This window comes from Squalius cephalus, assembly GCF_949319135.1.
Source record: "Squalius cephalus genome assembly, chromosome: 14".
NCBI classification, from domain to species: domain Eukaryota; kingdom Metazoa; phylum Chordata; class Actinopteri; order Cypriniformes; family Leuciscidae; genus Squalius; species Squalius cephalus.
The window spans coordinates 19419573-19439540 of NC_137135.1; the positions used below are offsets into that span (position 1 = coordinate 19419573).

The window sequence follows — 19968 nt, forward strand, 5'->3', positions numbered from 1 at the left end:
GTTGGTAACCAGACAGTTGACCATAGCCATTGTCTTCCATAGGAAAAAATGACCATGGAAGTCAATGGCTGCAGTTAACTGTCTGGTTATCTTCTTTTTAGTTCAACAGAAGAAACTCGTACAGGTTTGGAACAACATAAGGGTGAGTAAAAAATGAAAAAAAATTTTGGGTGAACTATCCCTTTAAGTTTAAGCGTTAGTCCACACCTCACTGTTTCCATAGTGTAGCCACAAGACGTAAATAATACGCATATCAACATGATTTAAAATAAATAAATAAATAATAATAATAATCAAATTTAGCCTTTTCCGTGTAAAGAAGGTAAACGGTAAAGGTAGAAGGTAAATATATACAACTGTCACCATGACATTGACAATGCTATATACACCACGGTTCTTCAAAATTGGCCTAGGAGGTCAACAGTCCCCCAGAGTTGAGCTCCAGTCTTTATTAATATCACCTGTCTGTAATTTTTCTAATAATCCTAAAACATTGATTAGCTTGTTCTGGTGAGTTTGATCAGGGTTGGAGCTAAACTCAATGCTTCAGGGCGCAACAGTGGCCCTCCAGGCCAGCGGATATTTAAAAGAACCCGCAGTAAACTCTAAATTTGAACAGCTTTACAGATCAAACAATACAAAGCGTTTTAAAGGAACAGTTAATGTTAGTGATTTTATAACATTAGTTATAAACATTACTTTATAACATTTTATAGTATCACATTTCTCATTTTAAACGCTCTATTTTATTAATCCAGGAATATTGTAATGCTTTATTTTATTTTCTCAAAGTGATTGTGAAGGGAGATCTACCACTAGATGGCAGGATTGCAGTTAGCAGTATCAGACGCCATTATTAAAAAAAATAATTCTTAAATGCGCGGTCATGCTGAAGACATTTACTTTGATTAAATTATTTGTAACCATAACGCTAGTTTACTGAATCTAGGCTGATAAAACTTATACACATTCATACTTAAAAACGAAGTAAAAACAAGACACATCAATAATATTGCATATCTTTATAGAAAAAATAATCTTTCACATTTCAAAACTTTTTTTTTTTTGCTTGGTTTTTCAGTGTCTTTTATTTTTTTTTCTTTCTTTTTGGTCAGTTTAAATTTTTATAGTTCCTACATTTACGTGGTAAATAAACATTTTGGCAATAGCCAGGCTCGTTCAGTCAGCATCGCTGAGGAACCATCCTTCACGTCTTCCAGCTGAGGAGGTGGTGGAGACAGTCTGGAAGTCTCCACGTTTCAGGGATTTGGCAGACTGCCATTCAAGAACAAGCATTTAAGACAGTCCTGCTTAAGGTAAGAATGGCTGTGCTGCAGTTGTATTCTGCTCCTCCTGACAAATGTCTCCGGTTGTCTGTTGCTGTTGGTCAGCCCGGATGATGCACACTCTTGGCTTGTCTTCCATTCTCAGCTAGATTTAATGCAGTTTAATGCCATACTGATGAGCCAAGAGCCAAAAGTCAAAAGGCACAGAGCGTCCAACACAGACTGCGGCTCATGTACTACTTTACACATTTCTGCTGATTTACATATCTTAGTATTAAATCAAAACAGTTCAGAAAAGAGCAAAACTGATACAACAACATCACCCTCCCTCAAAAACAAGGACAAAAGTAATGCAAATGATAAATATTAAAAACACACAAAACCAACCATAGGTGTTGCCCAAGTCATTCTGCCAACTGCAATTAGTTAACCAGAGCGATGAGAGTTTAACACAGTACAGGTATTTGGCCTTGTCAACAAAACTGGACATTGAATATATATGTTCATGGCATCAGAGGGCTCAACGCCCTGTAACAATGACAGCTGCAACCACACTTGAAGGGTTTTGTGCAAAAGGTTCAGTGCAAAATAATAATAATAATAATAATTGTGTGCAGGTCAGTTGTGGGAAAGATAGTGATGACAGGCTGACTGCAAACCTTTCTGCATCTTATAGTCCTGTCAGAAGCCTTCATTTGATCTATACCAACGTGTCGACGCTAAAATCACAAATTATAAGCTTATTCTGAGCCCCTTCTCACATACATCACAAGGTGACTTCATTTTTACATGGTAAAATATTTTAAAACAAGTCCTAATTATTGGATATTAATTTCTCGTGAATAAATGTCTACACTGGACAACCAGTGCTTCTCACTGATCGCTGCTCCTTTCAGAATCCATTCAGTGTGTGAATTACTTAGGACCTGTTCAAATTGAAGACTTTTAAATGTTTTTTAAACAGTTTTCAAAATTAGTATACAACATAATGGATTTCAAATACTGTGTTAATTTGGCCAGTCCGTAAAGAGCAGGTGAAACCGACTTTCTGCCCTAAGAAACTGAGAAAATCTGAGAACACTACCACAAAGCAAACATACAATTTAAAGTAGTTTAGAAAATGCAATTCCTTTCAAATGCACACTGTAAAGCTGTTTAGATGACTACTGAGATGAATTATTATGGATCCTATCTTTATAGCACCCATGCAGAGAGGAAAGCATGTGGAAGATTTCGGGAAAAAAACATCAATGCTAATCGATCTGGGGTGCGTTTCCCGTACAATGATGTAACTCGCTGCTTAACTACCATAGTACGATGCATCGTTGAAGAAATCAACTAGCTAGTCACGACTGTTTCCCGAAACCATACTGTCGTAAATTGGTCGTTCAACCACATTGGTAAATGATGTCACGCAGGCGGTGGAGTAATAACTACTTTTAATGAATCTGTTTGAGATCGAATTAATGCTAGATGTTTTGCTACAAATCATGGACATGGCTTCTGAGGACTATTTCTCATTTTTCTCAGTTATTTTGCTTCATTTCCAGATTTAATCGTAGGCTCGTACTTGCGTAGTAGAGCTCGTACGCACATGCGCACTCTTCAAAAACAACGCTTTAAATCTCGACAAACTAAAATACGTAAATTACATTATGTATTCTAAATAAAATATATAGATTGTACTGAATGTTAGCTTGCTTATTTGGCTCAAGATACGGATTTATTGAGTCCACGTCATGCAAACAAGAAACTCTGCTTCTAACCACAGGTCGAGAACGGTTCCAACCACACAACTTTGCGATGCTGTTTGCGAATGTTCGTTAGAACTATGTTTTCGGGAAACACTCGGGACTCGTTGATGCTGAAAACGATGGAACTTGCGACCAAAGTTGGCTAATGATGCTTTTGTGAAACGCACCCCTGAATAAGTGAAATCAGTACTCGGAGGACCTGCTGTGTGCCGAACGAAGCCACAGCCGAAAGCTTATTGAGATATTATTTAGATGGATACTGTCTTAAAAGTGCTCATTAAAAAAGAAAGTTGCAGCCGTTGAACCTTCGTTAAATTTTGCTCTGGTCTCACTATTCTACATTCAAATGAAATATCTGGAAGCCATGTTAAGCAAGCACCTTTGTCCAGTCACTCATTTCCTGTAAACCGTGACCTTTCCAGAATTTGATACCTTGGAAACGGACAGTTGGACACTTCTCTCAATTGAATAGCAACAGAAAAAACAAAAAAAACAAATGGGAAAATATTAACAACAACAACAACAAGTGAATAAAAAGAATTGCACATTAACCGTCTAGGATAAAGAAAAAAGAAAGAAATTGTACACACACAAAAGAACATCTAACAAATTCACGTAGGAGAAACACATGCAAAATGACAGTAGGGGTGAGCGATTGCTTTGCACTTTTTTTCTTTCTTTCTGAAGTTTCACCTTTGGCAAAGAAACTTTTCACAGCAGTACCTTACGTCACACTGATCAACTCAGAGACAACAAATACAGAGACGGAGAGACAGATCTCTGCTTGTATTTCTTTGCCTTGATTTCCGTTGTACCACGTCCCTCTGTGGCGCTGTCCTATGCGATCATGTATTGGGTGATGGCTCTGAGCGCATACAGCAGCTCCGCCTGCAGACGGGCCTCCATCACTAACAAATTTACATGAACCTAAAACCACAGAAAGATTTGCATCAAAACACTATTATAAAATATCATACAGCCATTTAAAGTAGATGATATATATATATAAAATGCCAAGTCAGCAGCATCTTCATGGCGAGAACAAAGTAAATAACTAAAATACATTCAGGTGATACTTTTTTTTATTTTTATAAATACATCAGTTAATCATCTCAGATGTATTTGACTACAATGTTATCTCAAAGTAAAAACATTGTCCATTTACAATACAATGTCCAGTAAAGTATGTCTAATGTTCAAACTGAACATAATATGCAATTTGGTGCAGTTGCTGATATTTATATGGTCAAAAAGTAGACGTGAAACGATACATTGTTATATTAAGATACCGCGATATGAAAATGCGATGTAAACGATATGATTCAGGATAGAGTTAGTTTTATCCAAGGCTAAGCTTACTGTATTTATAAGGTATAATTAACCCAAAAATGTCAATTCTGTCATCATGTACTCACCTTCATGTCGTTTCAAACCTATAAGATTTTTAAAGAGATTTTTTATGAAACCTGAGAGATTTGTCCCTCCATTTAAAGTAAATTCCCCTAAAACTTAAAAGATCCAAAAAATGTCATAAAGGCATCGTAAAAATAATCAATCGAGTGGTTTAATCCAAATCCAAGTCTTCTGAAGAGACACGATGGCTTTATATGATGAACAGATTTACAATGACGCTCATATTGTAGTAAACACGGACAGTCAAATGCTTGCGTGGCGAGCGAAAACAACATGAGTGAGTAAATGCAGAATTAAAAAATTTGTGGATGAACTAACCATTTACAGTTTGGGAATAGTCATTTTGACATGCTTTCCTGTGATTAGAACTGTGCACGCTGCCGAAACGGCACTCCGTTAACATCATTTAAATCACCATATCACATGTAGTTGTAGAAGTACGATTATTTAAAACATTTTAGATGGTATATTCTTATATGTATAGTGCATTAATAGTGGGAGAGGTGGGACACAGCAAGCACAGGGAGAGTCTGTGTGTGCACGGATTGTATGTGTAAGAGATCCAACGAAAACCTGCATTGAAAGCGCGAGTACTGTCTGCGTGAGAAAAAAAAATTACGTTTACAGAGTTTCAGTGACATCTCTTCCAAATCACAGTAGTTATGGCGTGAACGCATCGTAAGCTTGTTGTTTTGGTTCAGGAGGAACTATAAAAGGTGGCTGCTGTTTCGGTTGGGGTGGTCTGTGACTGACGTCTGTCTAACTCTGCATAGCATGAAACGCGCTGATGACATGTGATGTCTGCTGCGTGAGCAGGCAATACATATGTTGACAGGCAGGTAGGACATTGTACCATTGCATTCGAACCAAATGATTGGACGGACATTTTATGGTCCTACACCTTCCACAGACAATAATACACATATAGTAAATGCATTTAGACCACTAAACTTAGTGATTGCAATCAGGATGTGAAGAGACTTTCAACCAACATAACAATAAATGTTTATGGAACAAATCACCCTGCCTATCTTTAAAGGAGAAGTTCACTTTTAAAATGAAAATTCTGTCATCATATACTCACCCTCATGTTGTTTCAAAGCTGTATGAATTTCTTTCTTCTGCTGAACAGAAAGGAAGATATTTAGAAGAATGTCAGTAACCAGACAGTTTTTGGGTCCCATTGACTTCCATAGTAGGAAAAAAATATACTATGGAAGTCAATGGGACCCAAAAACTGTCTGGTTACTGATATTCTTCTAAATATCTTCCTTTGTGTTCAGCAGAAGAAAGAAATTCATACAGCTTTGAAACAACATGAGGGTGAGTATATGATGACAGAATTTTCATTTTAAAAGTGAACTTCTCCTTTAACATGATTTAAAAATAAATAAATAATAGTTTCAAAGCAAAGATCATGTTGATCATTTAGAGGCCTTAGAGATTTCCATATTAAATATGATACAGTAGACTTAATAGGGTTAAGCAGATGGTACTGAAGTGTACGCAGCACAAATTTTGATAGGAAATTACCTTCTCTGAAGCTTTGACAGGGCCCCAGGACAGCGGACATATAGGGGTCTTGCTGGAGTCGGGGTAGCAGGCCACAGCTTTAATGTAAAGTTTCAGTCCACGCTCCAGTAACCGGTTAACTTCCCCATAATCGTAATCATCATATCTGAAGGCAAACATGTCAATGTAAGTGCTTTGTTTTGTTTTTTTTCCTTTTTCAGCATGTTCAAGTTGATGAGTCACAAGAAAATTTTAATGTAGGAGTGTGTAGTTTAAAGCTAGGCTAGAAATAAACTCTAATTTCATTTCATGTTTCTTTTGCATAAAAAGCGCAAACTAAAACCAAATTGCAAAAGTGTAAAAAAAAAAAAATATATATATATATATATATATATTTATTTTTTTCCAGAACTGTACCTGATTCCATAGATACAATGAATGTAGTTCCAGATGGCCCGTTTGAGATCGGGACTGTGAGGGAAAGGGAGGGAGGCCACATTGCGGAATCGCTCGTCTAACAAGTGCCCTATATCAGAGTAGAGCCTGTTTACCAACGAAAAACCATGATCCTCCCATGAATAGTCCTGCACAGAAAGACAAATAAATAGAGTTCATAACATCAACTTTACCACAGAATTTTAAAGATTATTAAAGGTAATTTCTGTATATAATATTATATATAAATATTATTATAATTTAAAATAACTATTGCAATATATTTTAAAATATTTGTTATTCCTGTGATGCAAAGCTGAATTTTCAGCATCATTCCTCCAGTATTCAGTGTCACATGATCCTTTAGAAATCATTTTAATATGTTGATTTTCTTATTATCAGTGCTGAAAGCAGTTGCGCTGCTTAATATTTTTGTGGAAACTGTGATAGTTTTTTCGGGATTCTTTGATGAATAGAATAAAAAAGAACTCTAGTAATAATATTACTTTTGATCAATTTCATGCATCCTTGCTGAATAAAAGTATTTACTTATTTCTTACTCCAAACTTTTGAATAATAGTGTTAGGATAAAAGTAAGAAAGTAGTAAGTTGGAATAAAACAAACTATATTAACATAAAAAAATGTAACTACAGGAGTTGCATCCAGTTCCCATTCAAATCAAATGTAGGAAGCCTAACAGGCATTTGAGAGGCACAAAGCCTCCTTTTAAGGTTTTGAGAGTAACGTTAAGTTCTGACAGTCTTAAGAAGGGCGGGCATGAGCTGTATTTCTGACCCTTAGTACCCTTTCATGCTACTACTTTTGGTAGGTGACACCCAATGCAAACTCTCCGTCCCCACCTGCACCCGGAATACTTGGAAATGGTCCTCCTCCCGTCTGGCAAATTCCTGGTAGCCGAATTCTGGATCTGTGACGAAGCGAGAGGGGTCTGCAGAGAACACTGCCTCCTCCTCCTCCTCCACATCTAATATGGAGTTGCATTTGAGAAAGAGAAAGGCAGGTTACGAAAGAGGGTCCATGAGAGAGAGATATATACACACAAGAAAATGCGCTTGTGTAAAAATAACTCGAAACATTCGTCCCAATCCAAAATTACGCTTCCTGTTTACAGCAGCATTGGGAAACATGGTTACACAACAGTTTTTAAACTGGTGAACAACATCTTACCAGAATGTAGGAGTGTCTGTGAATGAAGTCGGTCTCCTTTTCTTTCCTTGATCTCCTCCTGTGATTTTTGAATTTGTTCTAGAAGGCAAGCAACTTCACAGCTGGAGTCTAGAGACTGCAAAAAAACAGACCACTGTTAACAATAAGACATTCTGGTTTTGCCTAAATTACAACTGACTTCACAACGCTTGCACACTGCTGTACTAGGGTTGTCAAAAATATTGTTACTTAAGAATCATGCTGATAGTTAAAAATAAGTAATGATAGCAGTATTTCTACAGTGTTGATAGTGCCAATTCAAAGTATCCAAATGGTATGTCCATGATCAAGCCAGCCACGATCAAAATATGTGTGTGCCTATTGTGAATATCAGAAAATGAGTAGAAATATCGTACTGGTGCTGTATGAATGTTTGTAGAATTCAGTTTTTGTAGTTTTTTGTAATATAACTGAAGTAGTCTCTTGTCCTCACCAATTTATTTGATCAAAAATACAGTAAAACAGTAATATTGTAAAATTTTACAATAAAAAAAAAAAAATGCTGATTTGCTGCTCAAGTAACATTTCTAATTATTATCAATGTTAAAAACAGTTGTGCTGCTTAATATTTTTGTGGACACCGTGATACAGATTATACAAGATTATTTGATGAAGAAATGTTTAAAAGAACAGCTTTCATTTGGAATAGAAATATTTTGTAATATTAATGTTTGCTGGCACTTTTGATAAAACTGTCAACTTTATAAAAAAAAACAGTGTATATTTGATACTTTTTTACATTTCTGAACGTAATACTGACACTGCAGTTAAATACAAAAATGTTCCACTGTTTACTTCATTTACATCAGTGATGTATTGCTTTAATTGAATAATATTAACAAATTAAAAGTGCTCAGTGGTGTATTAATGGTTGAAGAACTTTTTTTGATATTGCGATGACTCTATGCTGTATATTTTATCTGCTTTTTGTTATTTACCAGCTGCTTCAAAACCCGAACAAATCTAATCTAATCTTTTATCAACTGAAACTGTTGTGAATGATCATTTATACCCTTCGGCGTGATGTCTTCTCTGTGGGTCCGGCACGGGGCGGTGATAAGGCCGTGTTGCCGTTAGCAGCATCACAGAGACAGTAACCGGGGGGCGTGCCGTGATGCACTCTGGGAGTGGGAGTGCCATCAGAGTCAGAACCAGAACCAAAAACAAAACTGCAAAGGGAGTGACAGTGGGCCAGCAGAACCACCGCCTGAACGAGCTCAGCCAGAGACCAGCACTGCTCTCCCGTCTTGAGCAGAGCCTGTATGTGCGAGCGTGCCGTGAGCCAAGGCTGATGGGCCAGGACCTTGTTGATGTGGTCAAGGTGCTGTAGACGTGGGGGTGCAGCCTCCAGCCCCTGAAGCCATAACGGGTCTCCACCCACACGCAGAAACTGAGCTGAGTGCAGAGACACCAGGTACCTACAGTGATGCCGTGCTGCAGCCTGAAACACAAATATGTGTCATCAAGTAAAAGCAATAAAATCCAGATATTGCTTGAGCCTGTGATCAACTGTAGAGCACGTGCAAGTAGGGCTGGGCAGTATGATAACGTATTTATCGTGGCAACAACAATATAAAACCTATCGTTAGAAATTTCGCTATATCGTTAATATTGCGGTATGCAAATATGTCCACGTAGCACAGTACTACTTAAAGTTCTTGACACTTAAGAGTAGCCGCGTTTCCATTACCCTTCAAATTGCGCAAATTGAAATTGCGAATTGAAAATACGCTTAATGGAAACACGTCAATTTCGCAAAAACTCCCATTTATCGCAAAAAAGTTTTTACGCTCTCATGAGGTGGTTTTTCAGGCAATTCGAAAAAGGAATATTTCGCAAAACTGCAATGGAAACAGTTTTTGCGCATTTACAGTCACCTGACTTAGAAGACGCAGTGTGTTTGAAGTCCATGTATAGCTACGCAAATAATAATAATTTTATATTATTTTATTATAACATTTAATAGGCTATATTTAGAAGACGCTTTTATGCAAAAAAGGAACAAAGCTGAGTGTGGAGCGCGCACTGCATGACACGGAGGCGCGGCCGCGAACACTTGCATTTTCCTATCAACAGTGGAAACAACTTAAAATACTCTATCATTTCTGGTCAGACAGAAAATAATAATACATTATTCTCAACCACTTTTATTTGTGTAAACTCACAATAACAAGAAAACGCTGTGCTTTTGTAAAATAAAAGAAACAATCAGACGCACTTTCATGATCTCCGTAAACTGGAGCGTGAGAACTGAAACAAAATATAGCCTATGTAGGCTAAAGCTTGAAATGTCCACTTTAAAACGAACAAATTCGAATCGAAAGCTAATACCTTCTGATTATGTAGGCTAATCCGTATGAAAGTTGCATTTCTCTCTAAAAGCGCATCTGCTTAACTGCGGAGATGGAGATGTGATTTTAGCCGACACTTAGAAAACAATAGTTTATTAATTATATTAATGGCTCTTCTCATTCAGCACTGCAGGAAAGACATCAATTCCAGTTTCTAATTTGGCCTTAGAAAACCAGTAAAATCGACATGTTTTCCATATTAATTTGTGAATATTTTAAATGTTTAATAAAGGGGCAAAAAGTCATAAACAAAGCACAGCAGTTGTGTGTAGCCAGTTCAAATGAAAATTTTGGTGTTCAACTTTGCGTTTTAAAAAGACAACAACCGTTCATTTTTCGTTTTTCAATTAGGGGTTAAAAAAGGAAAAACAAATAGACACAAAAGTAGCCTACATGGATCGTTTGGACAGAATACGAGACACAATTCTTTATTAAATTCATAAAAGAAACAATAATTAGCCTAGGAATACTGGATTCTAAATCTCAAAGAAATGCCACAATCGGAGCAGAAATTAGGGCGAAACACCCAGAAACTCCTTATATGTGTCGTTCGGGGGTCTTTCCCTGCCATTAATGCTTGGATAACACGCCACGTCTCCTTCCATTAATAATAATAATAATGTCTAATGCGGTGGCTGTGATATTATAACCAGCATCCGTTGCCGTGATTTTTGGAATGACTTATCGCGAGAGAAAAAAAGATGTTTTAGTCGCATAACATCGGTTAATGGAAACGCCGTCATTTCGCAATAGTTTTTTATCGATATTTAGATAATAGCGCAAAACATTTGCGCAAATCTGTAATGGAAACGCGGCTAGTGATAAAGAAACATGTATGAATGAGAATAAGAATAGCACATGCAAGATGTTAAAAAGTTATTGAGTGCAATAGGCCGTGAAATAAAGAGTTCAATGCGGTGATCGCGCTGACTGACACACCTGAAGCAAACGCATAAAAAGACGCCTTTCTCAGACAGCATGCGATCTCGAATTCATTTCTTCACATCCACTTCTCGAATTCACATCCATTTTTTTCGCAGCTTATTACGCTTAAATGGTCAAATACACATATTATGTCAGAATGCCCATCGTGATGAGACTGAATTCAGACTATTCATGTAAGTGAATTAGAAGTTGTGTCTTAAGTGAACATAAACAGTTGGATGCGTGTCAGTATATTGTATCTTTACATTAGGTCTTAAAGTAACAGCAGCCTAATATTCCTACTGCCATCTGTGTCATTAATGTTAATCAAACAACTTTATTTTTACATTTGATTTCTTTTTTTTAGCAGTTCTTACTACGTTAAATAAACACTATGTACAAGTTCTATTGTATTTGTCCCATTGTTTGAAATTTGAAACAAACAAAACCAAATTTGTGAAATAAAATTTCTCGTAATGTGAAATAAGACTTAGGCCATAATGCCTGATCATTCTGTTCTTACCATGATGGCAATGTAGTGGCGGTAGGGCAGGGGCAATGGGCCATCCATATAGAGGATGTAGTGCTGTGTGCGCAGGAAACTCTCCAGGTATTGTGGGTGAGAGGCCATCTGCTGAGACACCGTGTCCAGACGCCCCCTGTTGGCCAGAGCCTTCATACACAAGAGAGAAGCACGGTCTTTCTCAGAGTTCACCATCACCTGCCAGAATAAAAAAAAACAACAGAAATTTACATACAAAGAGAAGGTAAAAAGAGCATTTAGTGAATAAATCATACCTATTCAGTGCAGTTTTTGTGTGTCAAGTTTGTTAATCTCAAAAGGAACCACTTTCAAATAAAATTCCTTGTAATATTCCTCAAATAGTTTCCCAAAAAAAAAAACGAGTTAAGGAATATTAGCAAACAAACACTGCTTCTGCCACGGGTCCTGTGGGTTTCGAGGGACAGCAATAGACATTCCACACTTAGTTCCTCCTTTAGTATACAGACTAGACAGACGTCTGTCGACCTCAATCTCCCACTTTCACGCCCCAAGATGCTTAATATACATCCAGATGATAAAAACAGCAACTGGACACCATACCCATGGATAACCACAGACATAACTTGAGATCTATGGCTCAATCATCCGTATTTAGCATATGGAGTCTAATTTACACAATTAAGACACCTTGTGGAAAGGAAATCGATGTGAATATAGCAAATGTAATCCCTTGATGCCATTGTTTAATCGGTGTTGAGGAGATCTGCTGACTCATGTCTTCATGCTCTTAAATGCTGACTGTGAAGGCCAATCGAGGCCTTGTTCCTCTGCCTTTGCCCTGCTTTGTGTTTGACTGCGGGATTATGGAAATCCTGCCTACTCCCCTCCTGTTTCTGCGACTCACAGACAGAGAGAGAGAGATCGTTCACTAATATTAAGTTATTCTCCAGTTTGAAACTACTTTTTTTTCTGGTGGTGGGGAAAACTATGAACCAATTAATATCAATTTCACAATTCCACACAGAAATACGTCACATTATGGAAGTTCAACATTTCGAAAGTGCATTTTGACACAATAACAGCTCTGTGGAAATGGTAGATTTTTGATTAACTAAGCAGTGAAACTACATTGGGTCTAGGCTAAGGCTGCACAACATGTGCAAAAACACTTTTTATTTTCTATTATCATTATTATAACTAATGTATGATAAGTACATTTTACAATAAAACAGTGATATATTTGACATTATCTTCAAGATAAATTGAACTCATTTAGGCAGTTTGTCCTGAAGACCTTTCAGTTTCAATGTGAATTTGACAATAGCTTTTCTCAAACGAAAAGGTGAAATGCTCAGAGGTGAATTCTCAGAGCAGCTCTGGAGATGATGAAGTTCATGTGTACGGTCCACATACAGTGAGACGGCAAACCCTGAAAAGAACCATGACAAAACTGAGCCGCTCATTCACAAAGAGATAGACAGCACCTAATCGTCCAGATGTGGGCTAGTTATCATTGCAAGTGCGTGATAGGAGATCAATTCTAGTGTTCGACTGTCCGTACTGGCAGAAGTTATTCCTTCGAGTAAAACGCTGCTCCGTGGGTCTGGCTGGAGTTCGGTTACACTTTCTGGGGGGTGGGGGGGTGGGGGGGAGAAAAAGATGAGCTCTGACAGAACGAATGAAATCTTGTTCATAGCTACGGGGGACAACTGAGGGTCATTGCCAAAACAGCCCTGGGCCATCATAACTCTTCCTGACACTACTGAAGATTCACACTGATAGCAATCTCTTAACATTTTCACAATTTCGTTGAGCGTTTTCACTTGAAGAATAACAACAACATGTTCACTTCGTGCCCTCACAAACCGATGGGGCCTTTAAAATCTGGACTGTCAACAGGATCTGTATGATGATGATGAGGATTTTATTTCTTTTGAACAACTCGGCACCTAGTTTAACATCCCTCATTCACATTTCTTTAGATATTTGCAATCATGTAGTAGTCTTATATCATGCTAAAAAACATATCCATTACCACCACCTATATCTACTTTAGAAACTGTACTAGAACTCAAACCACATGCTGAGAAGATTATTGAAACCAAGATTTCATGACCTTATTGAAAAAACACTGGAAAGATACGCTTAAAGTGCAAATGCCAGAGTCGTCTTGGCAAGATGCTTTAGAAAAGATACATTAAGTATGCGTCACACAATCATTCAGCTCAAAAAAAAGTTTATAAATTGCACTGGTCTAAGATGAAGCTGGCCAAAATGTACAACAAAAGTAGATGCAATATGTGATAGGTGAGGAACAGAACAAGCCAGTCTTTCACATATGTTTTGGTCATGCTCAAAACGTACAAGCTTTTCAAAAACAAAAAGAATTGATATTATTGCAAGCCTGCTCACTTTCTTCAATGTTGATTGTGAGGGAAAGTATGTGGGTAATAAATTATGTTAGGACTACAGATTGGCCTTCCCTTCCCAGCTCTTCATACAGCGGCTGGCAGAAAGGAGAGGGTTATAAATAGTTCTGGAGGACAGCTGAGATAGCACTTGCATAGATAAGATAGAAATGCCATTCCTGCGCAAGGGACACCACGAAGAAACAAAGATCCCAGCGTTTTCGCGAGATATAGTAAACATCTCTCCAGACAGGTTCTTAAGAGTAAACATTCTTGAACTTAAACACTAGACTAAACCTTCAGTCAATATTTGTGTCTTAACCCAATTTAAAGTGCATTTTTATTGAAATGGAGTTCTGCATTGAGGTGCAAACTGTGGTTTGTTCTCTATTTGGAAAACGTGTCGGCATAACCTGTTTACTGAGGTATTTGAATGACTGAAGCTCAACATTTAGACCATTTAAAAAAAGACACTAAAGCTGGTTGATGACAGATTTTGATCACACAATGATGAAACAAGAACAAAGACACTCTTCTTCTATCAAAGAAAAATATCTGTGTCAAGTCGGCGCTGAAAGTACGATATGTTTCTGCCTGAGAAAAGGTGTCTTGTCATTCAACAGAGTCGAGGCTTGCAAAACATGCGAGCACCATGGACTAACATTACAGTTACCTAGAAAGTCAGGCATTTTGATACATGTTCCAGATCAAGAGGCTATCAAGGCCTATTTTTATAACTTCCATACATTTGTTGTGTCCAAAATGACACACTATACCTTCAAGTGAATGAACTTTATAAGGTTATTTTGTCATGAGAGTCTGATCGACCCTCCACCTCCGGTACGCAAGGAAAACTGTGGCAGATGAGTGTATACCAAGTTTTCAATATTTCACACTTCGTTTTTTCAGTTAATTAAGTGCATCATCCAGGTATTTAATGTTTAATTTTCAGTATGAATACACTATTCATACTACAAAATGGCAGAAAATAGTACTACATAACATTGGGATGCACCTTTTGTTTAGATACTGTATAGTGCACTAAGTTTTAAGACTAATGAAGTGAAAATATGGTCGACTAAGGGCCATATTGGCAATATAGCACAAGCCATAGAGAAAAGTCATTTAAATGGGATTAAGATGTTGAAGTCAGCTTCAAACAACGAATCAAACACTAGTTTCCATTGGGACGCACTTTCCCTGGTAAACAGATCACATGTCTCAGAGTCTGTTCGCAATGCCCAAAACTTTTCAGCGGTGACCCAGAAAAACAGGCAACTGCAAATACAGATATATTCAACATGCTATCATGGTTCAATACAGAGTGTTAGTTTCATAGCCTGTATCGGCAGCTTCACAAAAATCACAAGGGGAGTCTCTATACCTGGAACGAGACAAAACAATTTGTAATTAACTACTAATGAAACTTCAGAGGGAAATTAGAGACTAATGCAAGTCAGATGAGAGGCTGAGAGACGCTCACACACCCACACAGATGCGGCTCAACGAAACGCTGCTGCAGATGCTGTCAACTGAGGAGTTTTTTATACCAAAACTGTGATCAACAAAGGTTAAACTTGATATTTAGAGTATACAGTTCAGAAATAACGCCTTCCCAGTTCATGGTCAACTGTGTAGGGCTATTTTGAAACTTGGGGTGATTTTTGTTAATACAGTATGCCTCATTAGCACCAGTAACATGCACCGACATGTCTTTACCAACAGTCAACACGAAACAGGAAGTCAGTCTCATATCCTCTTGGTGAGTCGCTCAAATTCATCTGAAATCTTATTTATTGGGTAAAAAAAGTGCCACTTTCAGCCATCATAATTCCTGTTTCTGTGAAAATAATGATGCCATGTATGGTCTTTACATAATAAATCAATTATTTGTTAGATAAAAACAAGTTAATGTGCTAAGGAAAGCAGAATCTATGTTTCACAGATAAAAAAAAAGGAGTGCATGATCACTCCATGAACAAACAAAACAGCGTTTAGATTTGAATAAATTTGCATGTACCCTTGCATTGAGATTTGAATGAGTTAATGTGCTTATTCTAGCTGGTCAAAAGGTCTAAATACCACACACACACACACACAAAAAAAAAAAGTTTTGTAATAGGGGAATAGAGAGCTAAAAGGGAAAGTCCACTCAAAAATGAATACGTATTAATGAAATTGTTATGGCTTTTTCTTCAGTGGAACATAAAAGACATTCTGAGAAATTAATTAGATTTTTTGCAAACTATGGTCACCAAAACAGTTTGGTTACAAACATACTTCAAAAGATCTTCTTTCGCGCTCCACAGAAGAAAAAGTCATACAGGTTTGGTTTGGAACAGCATGAGGGTGGGTAAATGATGACAGATTATTTGGGTGAATTATCTCTTTAAATGTGCAACATCTTGTCATTCACTAAACCAAAATAACCAAGACAGCAGACATAGTGAAAACAGATAAATATAAGCCTACTGCTCGTCTTTTGTCATTTGAGCACTGTCTAAACATGAGGCTCTAAATGGCGGGGGGCTTCAGTTCAGGGCCTGAGTCCAGAATAAGAGCAAGATGCGATATTTAATCTGCATTCTCAGAAGGCCTGGAGGGCTCCATCCTTGACACGCTGCAAATGTCCCAACTGCAGTTGCACAAACCCCATCGCTCTGCTGCCTCTCTACAAAGGAAACACTATTTTGGCCTGCCAACCTGGAAGCCAGGAAGAACAAAACAGCCAGCTGCACCTCACTGGGGGTTGGACTGAAACAAGCCCTGCAGCAAACACACACACACACACAGTAACACACAAACAGACAAACATGGCAAGGCACATATGGAAGCAGTCAGACAACCAGGAAGACTGACATTTACATAAACAGACGGTGACATACATTGAGCAGCTTGCACATGACTGTCAGTGAAGTGAAGGCAGATTATTGATGAATCACATTTCTGTTTGGAAAGTCCAAGCTTTGGTCTGCTGGTGAAATCGCTTAATTACGTTATTTTGCCAGCGATGTGTTTTTCATAATCCAGAAGTGAATCATGGTGTCAGTTATTCCTCTTATTTTATCCCCTTCCTCCTACGTAAGATGCATAACAGATTACTATTGCATTACAATGGTTTTCAACAAATTTTACCATAATGTTCTGACAAGGTCAAAATAGATATATAAATATATATATATATTAAAGATGCTCTTTATGTGAAAAACATCAGGGGAGATTTGAAACACATACTGTGCCCTTAAAACACTTCTCATCTACAGATATTTTCCTGAAGTGTGTCTCTTACAAAAGGACTAGTGGTTAGTTGAAGGGAAAAGGGAACGAGTTTATGATGTTAACAATCCAAGTACAAGCTAGGGGGATTTTTATGGGCTGGCAAATGAAGAGCATATTTCTGAGAAATGATTAAATGACACATTCCTCTATTGTTCTCCTGTATGCGGAACAGCGCCGTCACAACAGCGGCACCCTCAGGTTTCAGAGGGTACTGCACGCGATTGAGGAGAAAAACAACTTTGATTGGCAGTACATCAGCATCACAACGCATAAATGGAGAAAGAGAAAACACTCACACTTCCCAAAACCAAATAGTCAAGCATGAAGAAATGGTAATACATGTTACATCTTCCCTTAGAGTCGTGCAGATTGTCGTGTCACGTCTTTTATGGTTGTAACTACAAAGGGCTTTGTGTCCGCGCGACATGAACTGCGAAAAAACACTACGGCCGCGCTACAGACAAATTACAGCTTTTCATTTTCACAAATGCTTATACACAAGCTTTGACTGGATGATAAAGCATGCAGTTAAACATTAAAACTCAATACCAGAGGACAAAAAAGAAAACAGAAAAATACTAAATCGATTGTCTTCATGTATGAAACAAGAGGTTCACCTTTTAAATGATTCAACAAATGGCTCAGACATGACGGAGAGCGTCAAAACCCACAAAACTTCAACATGCCAGCATAAAAGCTTATTGTCATGTAGGTTTACATCATTTCTTGAAATCCATAACCATGACTTAATCTGCACCAAAGGCTCCCAAGATTGTTCCAGACTGCAGTCTTAATTCCCCAAGAAGCTTAAATGTAGAATATCTCCAGCATTAACAGCAAAACCTCAGGTTTTTCAAATGCACATTGCACACTTTTACGAGTAGCCTAGTCCAAATAATAGTTGCAATATGAAACAATGGTCATCTGAACTAAGCATATGCGCGATAAAAGGGGATTATAAATGCAAAAGGACTTGCACAGCTTCTTTTAATTACATAAAAAGGCAAAATAGGCGACAAAACAATGTCAGAGGATCAGTATTGTTAAGCGAGCACTTTGGTTACACAGATGAATGGCAGGGCAGCACAAACGTCCTCAAAGTCAGATTAACTGTAAAACTGCAGCTTTACACCGTGTAAGCACTTTGGTCTTGTCATAAATCAACTTTATTTCAGGAACAATGAATAAATAACAATGAATTAGCGTTTAAACCTCGAAGTGAATAGTTACTGGTTGAAAAGTAGCGATCAGAAGAACAAAACCGACAGAAGAAAGAAAGACATCTTGATTCTGCAAATATGTGACTCATGACATTCATGTAACGTTACGCTTAAAAATAACGGATAATATTTATGGCGATGAGTCTTTTCTTTCAAAGAGGGTCTTTTGAATATGTATGCAATTTAAAATGATGACATAAGTAACGTTATGCGATTGAGGAGCGTTTTGAACATGAATGAATGAACGATATAACTTGCTAAGTAGATGAACTGTCAACTTTGAAACTTCCCAGCAAGAGTCTAGATACGGTTAAGGTTTACAGACAATATCTTCACTTCAGTGATATATGTTACCTGATTTTGAACAAACTGACACTGGGTTCCAATGCGATAATCCATGATTTTCGTGCAGATGATCATTTTCCTCCCTGTAAGTGCATGAATGCGGCTCCTCTGGCTTTCTTGGTTCTTCTCACCGACTCGCTAACAAAGGCCAAGCCGCTATGAGAGCTACATGTCCGGACATACAGCTGCAGTATCAATGGGTGAAAAAAAAGCTGTTGACAGACACGTCCAGTGATGTTGTCCAATCAGAGAGTTGGGAAGGTGGGTCTAAGAGTGGAGCGATGGCCAATCACCTTTCAGTACTGGATTTTGAGTGTGTGTGTGTGTGTGTGACGGCTGCGTTTGTCCGACATGCGAGCCAATGAGCGCTGTCATGTGGTGGAAAACTACCTGTCTGTCAAGCACGTAAGCCCGCCTACTTTCATGACGCAATGCAGCCTGACAACTGATTACAGTATCGCGCTGTCTGTGAGAATAACTTATATCTTGTTGTGAATTAATTATTTGGCCGTTATTTCACTGGATCAAAAATGTAATAGACATACATAGTCAACATACAACATCATAGTCTTACTGCTCAAGAGAAAGTGTTTAATTCAAATCATTTGAAGCTCTATTTATAAGAACATCGAAGTCGATATGAAATGGAAGTTGAGTCTCTTCCCTGCTGTGACGTATATAGGCTACCAGTGAAACTGTTTCTCGAACAAGAAAAATATAGCGGGATTTGATTTGTCCATTGGGAATCGACTGGATTATTGGATCTTTGTGGTTCATGTGAGTGACAGGTTGTCCAGCCCTCGCGCCAGTAAACACGTCATCAAAGAAGAGATATTGTTGCAAGAGGGAGGGGACAGTATTTTGATTAAAGACTACAAGGGCACATAGCATAAAAAAAATAATAAAAAAATGTGAACGGATAAATCATTTATAATAAAAAGGCTACAGCAATATTCAATAAAAACAAGAATTGTTGGTTTTGATTTTATGGTGACTTTTCAGTGATGGTGGGGGGGGGGGGCTATAAAGGCTTTTTATTTATTTATTTTACTTTGTAACAACTGAAATATGCTTAGTCATGACTCATGCATTTAGAAAAGTTCAATCAGATATATTCGACTGGAAATTGGACCATAATACACAAGGAGACTGTACAATTCTTGGAGTTGGTGAATACAGCAGGCCCGTCAATTACCTCATGAGGTCTAGGACAAACTTCTATCGGTGTGACCATATACTCTATCACATTTAATGTAGAGATCATTTAAGGCAACACTATGATATATAGTGGAGGCTGTTTAAGTGAAG

At 37.7% G+C, this 19968-nt stretch overlaps 1 protein-coding gene across 1 annotated transcript; it reads right to left on the minus strand.

Annotated features, from left to right (window-relative positions):
- Positions 1–1007: 1007 nt before the first annotated feature.
- sesn4 (sestrin 4) lies at positions 1008–18858 on the minus strand. The gene is made up of 8 exons (XM_079892575.1): positions 18670–18858; positions 11427–11624; positions 8641–9069; positions 7590–7704; positions 7262–7386; positions 6383–6549; positions 5987–6131; positions 1008–3967 (listed from the first exon to the last, which is right to left on the minus strand). Exons 1-8 carry the CDS (start codon positions 18733–18735, stop codon positions 3878–3880), a joined length of 1335 nt encoding a protein of 444 aa, XP_079748701.1. The 5' UTR covers positions 18736–18858; the 3' UTR covers positions 1008–3877.
- Between the last annotated feature and the right edge of the window lie 1110 nt (positions 18859–19968).